Source organism: Dipodomys ordii, unplaced genomic scaffold, assembly GCF_000151885.1.
Source record: "Dipodomys ordii isolate 6190 unplaced genomic scaffold, Dord_2.0 Scaffold3, whole genome shotgun sequence".
In the NCBI taxonomy this organism is placed as follows: Eukaryota; Metazoa; Chordata; class Mammalia; order Rodentia; family Heteromyidae; genus Dipodomys; species Dipodomys ordii.
In genome coordinates this window covers 10,070,211-10,081,908 of record NW_012267219.1, presented here as the reverse complement: position 1 = coordinate 10,081,908, position 11,698 = coordinate 10,070,211, and the positions used below count along the sequence as shown (strand labels likewise).

General features: G+C 36.7%; 1 protein-coding gene across 3 annotated transcripts in view; it reads left to right on the top strand.

Moving 5' to 3' along the window:
* Mdm1 (Mdm1 nuclear protein) overlaps positions 1–11,698 on the top strand; it is a 32,623-nt gene that overhangs the window by 15,253 nt on the left and 5,672 nt on the right. For 2 of the 3 annotated variants that reach the window (XM_013019711.1, XM_013019698.1), the window contains exons 8-12: positions 3,799–3,828; positions 4,155–4,330; positions 5,739–6,038; positions 6,999–7,114; positions 7,205–7,314. In XM_013019711.1, the coding sequence (XP_012875165.1) occupies positions 3,799–3,828; positions 4,155–4,330; positions 5,739–6,038; positions 6,999–7,114; positions 7,205–7,314 (732 nt within the window). The remainder of the gene's footprint in view (positions 1–3,798; positions 3,829–4,154; positions 4,331–5,738; positions 6,039–6,998; positions 7,115–7,204; positions 7,315–11,698) is intronic. The other variant, XM_013019706.1, reaches the window with a different exon arrangement.

Below are 11,698 nucleotides of genomic sequence, written 5' to 3'. Positions count from 1 at the left end.
CATGAACATTTGAATTTCCTTTCTAATCTCTTCCATGACCCACTCGTGATTCAGCAGTGTGTTGTTCAGCCTCCATGTGTTACCGGACTTCCTTTGGTGGCTGCTTAGTGTTTTTATACCATTGGGCTCCTTAGAGATTACTATTTTTTATTAGAGTATTTAAGTAAAGAGCACTTCTGTTTTACAATCAAACATCTGATTATTTTAATAAGCTAAATTTATAGAACTCTAGCATGTTAGATTTGATTCTCCTACAACATCGAAGCCTCCCAAGTCTTACCTAAAGATTAATTTTCAAGATAAAATATGTGTACTCAAAGGCAGCAGAAGCAGAGTAAGAGACAAAGCTGCAGCTGTCCCAGATTTTATCTGGGCCTACCTTTATGTGTTTACCCTAGTGAATTCAAGTTGAAAATTTGAGCATCAAAGACTCATGATAAAAAGAATTGTGTAAGCTGAACTCTTGAGCAGTTTCTGAGCATGTCAGATCTTGGCAAGAGGTCTGTGTCTGGGGAGTCTGATGGGGTCAGGGGAAAATCTTGGGACACAGATAGAACAGAACTTATTCACTGAGGGCCTGGATGGCCAGAAAATAAGAGCATTTCACTAGGTCAGGGTCATGAGAAGGTCTTGTTTTGGAAAGATTCTCTTAGTCTCTGGGACTTACTTAAATGAAAATGAGTTGGGGGGCTGGGAAGGTGGCTCAGTGGTAGAATGCTTGCCTTGCATGCATGAGGCCCTGGGTTCGATTCCTCAGAACCACATAAGTAGAAAAAGTCGGAGTGACGCTGTGGCTCAAGTGGTAGAGCACTTGCCTTGAGCTGAAGAGCTGAGGGACAGTGCCCAGGCCCAGAGTTCTGTCCCCATGACCAGCCAAAAAAAAATGAGTTGGTAGTTAGGCCTCAATTCTAAGCATTTAATGGGCAGAGAGGGCTAATATGATTGAAAGGTGAAATTTATCTTGCCCTGATAATGAGGTGTCTATGATACTCCGTCATTTCCATACTACAGACTAAATGAAGAGGCGTTGTCAGACTTTTCACATGCATTTTGACCTCCTTGACTTTATCATGAGAATACAGATTCACTCTGGATCATGTTAGTTTTCTTTTCTTTTTCCTTTTTTAAATTTTATTGTAAAGGTGATGTACAGAAGGTTTACAGTTAGATAAATAAGGTAATGAGTACATTTCTTTTTGAATAGTGTTACCTCCTTTCTCATGTTAGTTTTCTTAAGCCAGACATAATTTGAAATACTGTACTCATTGAATCATTGTACTCATTTGTACTCATTGTACATTCACTGGTGGTTGTATCATCAATCACAAGTACTTGTGTGATTGGCTTTGTCATATGGTTGTATAGTTTTTGTCTCCATAATAGGACCCCTTGTACTGCTGCCTTGTAAAGTACTTACTGAAAGTTGTTTTTAATAATAGTCTGCTGACTATTTTATTTCAATGATTAAATCCATATCTGTATTAAATTTCCTTTTTTGCTTAATATGTAAGCTTTTCATCATTTAAGCCATTTTATTCTAATGGGTCTTCACCCATTGGAACAGGATAGACAAGACTCTGTCAAGTCCTACATTTGAGAGACAATGTGTAATATGTAAGGATTAAGTATAAGGTGACTTCTCAGTTTGATTTTTTTTGCACATAAATTTTAAATGACTTAGTTGAACTTTTAAAATGATTTCTCCCACTTCTTTATTTGCATCAATTAGTTATGCAAAGCACATCAATATATGTATACCATGTATTTTGATCATCACTCTGCCCTCCTTAGTTGAATTCTTAACTTGGGAAAAGTAATGCAGTAATCAAAGGAAAAGTAATTTTTTACTTAAACTGTTACTTATAGTTAATATATAATATGAGGGCATTACTTGACCCAGAAGTGTCTGGGCTGGATTGTTCCTATATAGAAGGATAGGAATAAGTGGGAGTTGATTTTGAATCCACACTATTGATTTTTTTCTAAGATGTCACTTTGAAAGATGTCAGCCTCCTTAATTCTCATCTTAGTTTAGGATTATAGAAGCATAAAAGCTTGCATTTGTAAAAACATGGCATCAGCACTGAGTTATTTATAGAGATTTCTGATAATTATTTCAATTATTGTTAGCAAATGGAACTACTGAATAAACTAAAGTCTTACAGAATTTCTGCTTAGTATTACATTGTCTTTTCTAAATGTAAATAGTTTCAAATGGGATCCCTATTCATGTAGAGAAGCCATTTGTCCATTCTCTTACTGGTCAAAGAGTGTGGTACTCACAAGTGAAGCGAAGGCAACCTCTTCTGCTCTTTCCCTTTCTTCCTTACCCATATGATAGTACTAATTAGACCCCCTTTGTACTCTCTCTTTTGCTTATTATGCTGTACACTAAATATTGGCATAATAATCTAAGTACAAATTGGCTCTTCCTCTTAGATTTTAAGCTTCTGCTCATCTCTAGTTGCCAGGTATCTAAATCAGGCCTTTGCTTAGTCCACACTCAGGACAGGTAATGGAATCAATGCTTAAGTGCATTTTCCCTCATCTTAAAGAGTTCTCACAGGTTAATGCAGCAGGATGTTGTGAACGTAGAGGAGGAAGTGAGGGGGAGGTGTGTGGGCTTTACGCAGTGGTGGAGTGGCATGGAACATTTGTGGGCACTCACTAGAAATACAGGGTGGAGAATGTAAAGCATATTATAGCGAGGTTTTCTGTGCATTCACAGTGCTTGGGGTGGCTATTCAACAAGTTTAACCCATGTGTTTCGCATCTACCCGTTAAATGCAGGAACCACTAGTAATTTTCTGTGAAGTACAGGAGTGGATAGAAATGACCCAAGCTAAATTTTTGGCAGTTAAAAAAACCTCAGTATTTCAAATTATTCTTTAGGATTTTGCTTTTCAGGTTTGGCTTGTTAAAATAGTATTGATGATTGCATGGTTCTTATGCCATATGAAGGTGCTCTTTTGCTTTGACTTTTTTGCCCTAGAGGTGTAACATTTTCAATCCATATATATTACCTTGTTGCTGAGGATATGTTACTTTTTAATTAAAAATTTATAGCAATACCATCCTGATATCTTAAATGTTTGGTTTACCTTCATAGAAAAATAAACATTTTTTATAAAGATTTTAATCAGAATTTTAAGTTTCCACCTAATTTTTTTTTAACACTGAAGAATTGTATTTAGAGAAACCAACAGGTGGCAGTATGATACATAAAATAAGGGTTTCAGATGAGTATAAAGGCTCCTTTTCATAGGAAAATACATTGTTTGCACATTGGGGAATTCATATTATCCTGTAGTGCAATAGTTTATAGAACATTTTACACATATATTCAATATATTGAATATATGACAAATATCTAAAATTTTATATTTAGAACATTTTTGAAAATGTTAGGTTTTGCTGATTCCAAGGGAATGTGACAGATTGGGGGAGGGCATCTCACAGTTCTCTAGGTGGGGTTTCCATAGTAATAGCAGCCTCTGGGTGAAGGTTGAGGGTTCTAGCATGTAAGTAGTAGTCCAGAGGTGGGGAAATAGGAACAGCAGTCATGTTACCTGTCCTGCCAGCATCCTAGATATGCAGGAATGTGGCTAGCTCTCAAGATACATGAAGATGTGTTGGTTACTGAAGTGTATTTTACTAAAAATACAAAAAGTATTGATTGACAAGTTTGGTATATACTTAGAAAGTGGAATAATAAGGTACAGCATCACATTGATTCCCATTAATATTCAGTTATGGCATTAACCTATCATTAAGTGTGTTTCTGTATTCCTCCCTTAGGATTCTCTAAATGCCATGTGGTATGCAGAGGTTGGTTGCTTTTTGAGCTTTTAAAAACTGTAATAATGCATAGAATACTTGTGTAATTTCAGTTGGACTAAAAAGTAGGTGTCAATATTTTTTTTAGCTGCTACGAATTTGTCCTTGCTTGCTGATTGCAAATAAAATAACTGCATTATGCTTTAGCTTATTCTGTTAAGTTCTGCTTAGCTGCACATAGATTGTATGTGGCTATTTTTGCCTTCCTTTCTCCTTGGTCTCTGGCTGTGTTTGTGCAATGTCTTTGATAAGCTACTTGATGGCATCTATAAAGGAGCCTTTATAATAACAGATGATGTCTGAACTCTTCTACGTAGGTTAAAGAACTCCGAGAAAAGGCTGAGTTTTACAGAAAACGGGTTCAGGGAACACATTTTTCTCGGGATCATCTGAATCAGATTGTGTCTGATAATAATTGCTGTTGGGATGTCTCCTCAACTACAAGTTCAGAAGGAACCGTTAGTAGCAACATCAGAGCATTAGATCTTGCCAGGTGAGATGTTTTTTGAGATGGTGAAAAAGTGTGTTATAGCTTATGTAGATCATAGAGTGGTACCAGAATTTATCTTCTAGTCAAATGGAGATATACCAGCCATTCATTTCATTATTTTAGATTTATTTTCTGTGACAAAGCTACATATATTTATATATGTATAAATATTTCATAATATAATCTGGAAACTGGATTTTATAATATTCTTTCAAACAATCTAAAGAGCAAGAATGGTTGTAAAGTAAGGCCAGGCATGATGATTCATATCTATGATCCCAGCTACATGAAAGTAAATACCTGGAGGATCATGGTTTTGATGCTGGGCAAGGCAACAAATGAGACTCAGGCAAAAAGCTGATGATGGTATTCTTGTAGGAGCCTGTAGATAGACGGATGACTATTCAGGCTGGCCTGGCCAAAAAAATGAAGCCCTAGTTGAAAAATAAAGCTATTGAAGAAAAAAGAGTTACGGATATGGCTTAAAAGCCTGACCCTGAGTTCAAGCCCCTATACTGCCAAAAAATTAAAAAGATTATATGGCAGATATAAAAAGACTTTACAAGTAAAAAAGACAGCTAAAACTTAGAGAATAAACACTATTACTACATATCCATTATTACTCCTTAGTGAATTTGAGGTTAATGTTTTTGTTCCTGATTTTGTGGGAGAAGTCTCCTGCTTGAGATTTTAAAGTGAATATGATTTCACTATTTGTAAGAGAAATTATGTGTTGAATTATAGGAAATATAGTATTCAGTATAGAGTCATGCATACTAAATTTATAAATTCTAATTATGTAACATCTAATTTAAGTTAATCATAAAACATACCACTTAATAGTGATTTAGAAAGATGAATCTAAAGTATAAAATTTGAATTATATTTGGTCCTAAATCTTGAGCTTTTGAACAAGCATCAACTTTCAGTAACTGAATATGTCTGTGAAGTCCCAGGTACTGTGTGACTCTTTGTCACCAGAGATGCAATTATGAATGTGTGAAGGTAGAAGTGAGGAAGATAAGTGTGTTTTGGACTATTGTAATAGAAACTCAGAAGATACTGTCATTTGTTATATTACAAAATGAACTTTTTTTGCCGGGGAAGGGGGAAGGTATTAGTTGTGGGGCTTGAACTCAGGGCCTGGGCAATGTCCCTGAGCTCTTTTTTCTCAAGTCAAGTACTCTACCACTTTGAGCCACAGCTGCATTTCTGGTGTTTGAGGGTTAATTGAAGATAAAAGAGTCCCATGGGGACTTTTCAGCCTAGGCAAAATGAATTTTTAATTATATTTCTTTCCTCATTCAGTCAATATCAATGTGAACAATTGAAGGAAATGATAAACTCATTGAAATTAGTATGTACAATTCTAACTGCTCACATTAAAAATAAAACTTTCTTTGCCATGCAGAGATCATACATGCCATAAGACATTACAGAAACATTCCCCTACAAAACCAGAAGTAAAGAAAGGTATCTTGGAAGAACCGCCCCAGCAAAATGCCACAGACAAATTGGACATGTCTGATGCTCCCACCATACCTGTTAGCAGGCGGCTGGCTTGGGATGCAGAAAACACCGGTGAAGATGGGCGTAAACGTCTCAATGGAGAACCGGAGGAGGAGCAGGGAAGGGACAAGCCGTCTTGCATGGAAGAGCCAGAGATGTTGGATGTACATGAGAAATCTAAGGCAGACAAGATAAAAGAAGGGTGAGAATTTTAAATTTCCCAGTTTATGGCACATTATGGTATGTGACTAACATGTATTTTGTTTTGTCAGTAAGTATAGTGGTTAAGTTTGATGACTAATGCAGAGCAGATTTCATTTTACTGTCAAAAAGGCAGCCCTGCTATCTGGTAGATGCCTGTAATTTGATTCAGATATTGGAGTCACTGCGAATGGGTAATTGAACATTTAAACAGTGGGCTACTTGGGGAAGCAGTTGGATTATTTTCATTTGTGTTCTGCAGTTACAGTGCTAGAATGACTTTCTTCATTTAGTGAGAAAGCTGATCATTAGTGTAAGATGGTTTTTATCAAACAACAGAAAAGAAAGGAACAGTATTTTATAATATATTTTTATTTTTTATTTATTTTAAAAATTTTCTTTTTTATTAATAAGTTTTTTTTATTGTGAAAATACAGTACAGAGAGAGGGGTTACAATTACATGAGCAAGGTAATGAGTACATTTCTTATCAAGCATTGTTGCCTCCTCCTTTGTTTCCTCTTAGCATTTCTGCCCTCCAAGCACCCCTCCCCCCCCAAAGTTGTAAAGTTCGTTTTTTTGACATAACATACATCAGAAAAGAAGGGAACAGTATTTTATAATATGTTTTTAAAACGTGGTTTGTAAGACCTGCTAATTCCTGCTGTTTTATTTGTACATTGTTGGGGGCATGGTTTTTTACAGTTAATAATATATGTGTGGTCTGTTGCTGTGGGACTTGGCCTCTGACTTAATGGAAGGACTCTCAGCCATGTTGTTGCTGACTTGCCACAATCTCCCAACTTTCCTAGTATTCAGTCCCTCTTAACTGTATAGAATTTGTTATTTCATTTTAGAAACAAAATAGCCTTTTTAGAAATTTTATATAGAAATGATGGCAAAGTACTTTTGGTTGTATTTTCTCAAGTAAATGCTTCCTAACAGATTGTTTCCACTTGTAGGTCAGATATTTCTTCTGTATCATCATCAGGAAAAGGAGGCAGGCTTCCTACTCCAAAGCTGAAGGAGCTTGGAGGGGTCCAGAGGACTCATCATGATCTTACTACTCCAGCTGTTGGTAATAGGGAACACCAGTGTAGTTCTTTCATAGCCTGCTTTTTCTATGTGATAACTCAGTTTACTTGAACCCCCCTTCTCCATTTTCCAGGAGGGGCTGTTTTAGTGTCTCCCTCTAAAGGGAAACCTCCAGTCCCAGAGCAGAGGAAAAGAATGTTCTCTCAAGATGGCTTGGAAACATCAAAGAATGTTTTTACTAAGGTAAATACTTACACTTTGGAGGAAGACATCTTTTATAGTACTGGTTATTTTAGTTTCGTTAATGAATGATCAGATTGTAGAAAATTCAATCTATTGTATGTGGGTGATGTTATTATTAAGCTCCTTTTAGTAAGGCAAAAGTATTGCATATTTTTTTTTGGTAGTGGCATATGATTCCACATGATACATTCTCCCATGTTCTCCCATGATACATTCTCTCCCTCCCTCAGCCGGGAGAGGAGACACTCAACACTGTTTATTATGTGGTAGTTGTATTTCATCTATGTTCTAGGACCATTTTAGCACTGGCGATAACAGCAGAGAAGAAAATAAATGGAAGTCCTGGTCTTTGTTGATCTTATGTAGTCTGGAAGGGTAGAAACAATAATCAAGATAGCTAAAGTAAAGTACCCCATTGATAGTGAGTGGTAAGTACTAAAGAAAAATAAAGCAGAGGAGGTAAATAGGAAGGGGCCAGGGAGGTCCTCATTGAGAGGCTGGCATTAGAGCAAAATCTGAAGAAGGTGAAGGATTAAACAGGTATTTGGGATGAAAACAGCAAGTACAAAGTTACTGAGGTGAGAGATTCCTGATTCCTCAAAGACTAGGCTTAGATCATGTGACTGAAACACAGAATACTGTGTGATAAGTTCAGTGATAAAATGAATGGTGTGCTAAATCACATATGACTTCGGAAGGCCAAAGCAAAAACTCTGTGTTACTCTCTATGAGATGGGAAACCTTGGAAGGACAGAAGGGTGACAAGATTTGGCGAGGATTTTTTTCTAGTCTTTTAAGCTGTTGTGTTGAGAATGGACACAGAGTAGATTCATAAAATCGGTTGGTCAATTACTATAGCAGGCAAAAAATGATGGTAGTTTGGATCACATTGCTGAGTTAAACAGGTTATTTGATGAAGTCTATGTCTAGATGTACATTGAAGGTCTAACTGACAACATTTGCTGATGAATAAGCTACAGAGTAGGAGAAAGAAAAGTCAAGGATGGTTCAAGATTTTGGGGACAGAGCAGTAAGAATTGGAGCTGCCATTTAACTAATATTGAAGAAGATTGTGAGGAAAGCATTCATCAGGAAACATCAGACATCAAGATCTCTGTCTAGAATGTGTTAAATTTGAATGGCTTATGAGTTATGTAAATAGACATATTGAGTAGGAAATTGACTGTGTACTTGGAGTGTAGAGAAGTTAGGCTTCAGGGAGTTGAGGCACTTTACCATATAAATGGTACAAGTATTTGAAGTTGTAGAGAGGAGATCATCAAGGTAGTAGTGGATATGGACAGAGAGAGAAGAGTAGGTGCAGACACATCTGAGCTCCAAGCTTTTGGTATTAGGACATTGAAGAGTTAACTGGGAAAGACAAATAAAGGAGTAGCCACATGAGATGGACAAACAATAGACTGGTGTCTTGGAGATGGCAAGGAGAAGGAAGTTTCAGTGCTCCCAGTATGCAAGGAAAATATGAGACTTGATTATTGGATTTAGCAGTTTGGAAATCAAAAGTCTATATGTAAAAATGATTCCAGAAACAGGAGAGGAGAGGATTTGCAGACAGCCAGCATAGTGTTTTCCCAGTGCTTTCTCCAAAAAAGCAAGAAGACTAATGAAGTACTAGTTGTAAGAAGTGAGATCAGGATAGAAGAGATGATAATCCCTGTGGGTGTGCTGAGGAGAGTTGCCATTTAATTGAAATAATGAGAAATTAATTTGATTTAATAATTTGAGGGGCTGATAATATAGGAGTTGGAAGTTGTTGGAAAGATGTTGTTGACTAGGAAGAAGGGCTTGTGAGGATCTTTTGAATTGAGTCTAAGCGCTGGTGTCAGGTACGCTGACGGTCCCTTCATTGTTAGAACAGGGAGAACAGCTCATGAGCAAGGAGCTCCTGAAAGTCTCTTCTGATTGTGTTATTTAGTGATACATGGAAAATAACTGATAAAATAAAAATTGTTGATAATGAGGCTAAGAAAGAAAATTCTGGAAGTTTGAGGAAAAAGGAGGCTACAAAAGAGTCTTGTCATAGAAGGGAGTGTGAGTTAAGGAAATTTGAAATATTATGGAACAATATTAAGAGGGCACTTAGGTTAGTTGCCACAGATTTGATGATAAGCAGGGTGATTTTTCAGTTTTCCTTCTGACATGTTTTGGTTGCAAAGGCACAGGACAAGCAGAGTGCTAGATTGAACTGGATTTTGCAGTATGTTTTGTCAAAAGAATAAGGCAAAGTGGGGAAAGGAGGTTGGGATGTTAAAGTATATGCAGAGAAGTGATTGTAATGATTGGCTGTGGACATTGAGTTGGTTAGGGAGGGACAGTAGTACCTGAGAAGGTAAAGTACAGTGTAAAATGTGACAGCAGATAAGGGAAAACATGGGACCTATGTTTCTTTGAGTTTGGCTTACTTCATTCACTTAATATAATTTTTTCCAAGACTTTCCATTTCCTAACAAATGGGGTGATGTCATTCTTTCTGATGGAGGCATAGAATTTTCTTGATTCATTCATCTACTGAGGGGCATCTAGATTGGTTCCATATCTTAGCTATGGTGAATAATGCTATGATAAACATAGTTGTGCTGGTAGCTTTAGTATGGTCTTGTTTGTCATCATTTGGGTAAATGCCTAAAAGTGGGATTGCTGGGTCATAGGGGAGTTCTATGTGGAGTCTTTTGAGGAACCTCCATACTGCTTTCCAAAGTGGTTGAACAAGTTTACACTCCCACCAACAATGCAGTAGGGTTCCCTTCTGTCCTCATCCCCTCCAGCATCTGTTGTTATTAGGTTTCTTGATTGTAGCCATTCCACCTGGGGTGAGGTGGTATCTCAATGTGTTTTGATTTGCATTTCTTTCATGACTAGTGAGGTTGACAATTTCTTCATGTGTCTATTGTCCATTCTTATTTCCTCTTCAGAGAAGTTTCTCTTTAAGTCTTTAGCCCACTTATTAATCAGGCAGTTGTTTCTTTGAGGATTTGTTGTTGAGGGATTTAATTTTTTGAGTTCTAAGTATATAATAACTAGTATATGTCTAGGACAAGCAGAAGAGGTCAAAAGCTATATGACTATATAAGCTGGTGCTAATCAAAATGAATTCCAAGATAGGGATACAAGAGATTTTATCTTTCTTCCTGTTCTTTTTAATGTGATTTTTTTTTTGTGTGTGTTTCTTTGTATGTTCTTTCCCCGGGGTTATAACCACTGTTGTCACTGTATTTGATTCCGGTGTCCTGCATCTTATATATACATTTTTCTAATTTGGGGAGGGGAAGGGAAATAACAAAATGCTGAAATAAGGATACAGGGTGACCCATTGTAACAATGAGATGTACAAGACACTATTTTGAAAAAGAACTTTACAACTTTGCGGGGTGGGGTAGGGGATGGGATGGGATGGGAAGGGAAAAACAAAGGAGGGGTAACAATGCTCAATAGGAAAAGGACTTACCTTGCTCATGTAACTAATCCCCCTGTACTGTATCTTAAAAATATATATTAAAAATAAAAAAATAAAAGCTGAATTTGAGCTACCACTAAAACAAAAAATGTGACAGCAGTCAGTGGATGGAAACAGCTTGTAGACTTGAGGATTTGTTAGAATTGGGGTACCTGTGGAGATTAGTTGTAAAGTTAGGTGTGGGGCTAGGAGTGGAGGAATACTTGACTATACATTAGAGCCCATAAGTTTGATTCCCAGCAGTGCACAAAATTAGTTATCTGACTATTAAATTTACCAGGATTAAGATTATGGAGAGGTTGCAATTGCCAGTATTATTTACACTCCTTGTTTATAAGTATTTTTATTAATAAGTATTAATGAGTATTATTTATGCTCATCAATGAGTATTATACTATAGTTTCCTAATCTCAACATATTTCTATATCACTAGATATTATATGTCTTTTTTTTTTGATTGTGGGGGCTAAACTCTGGGCCTGGACGCTGTCCCTCAGTTCTTCAGCTCAAGGCTAGCACCCTACCACTTGAGCAACAGCACCACTTCCAGCTTTTTTCTGCTTATGTGGTACTGAGGAATCAAACCCAGGGCTTCATGCATGTGAGGCAAGCACTCTACCACTGAGCCAACTTCCCAGCCCCATGTGTCTTATTTTTATTGCAGCATGATATGCAATCTGTACTATCATTTTAACCAGATATTATTGAAACCTCATATCATTGAAACTTCATATTATTATTGGAACCTCAGATTTCTATTCTTCATAACTTTTCTATTTTGAAAACATACCAAGAAGAAATCCATTCTTTTTTATTTATTTTTTATTGTGGACATACTGTATAGAGGGGTTACAATTACAAGATAATAAGTACATTTGTTATCAAGCATTGCAGCCTCCTCCTTTGTTT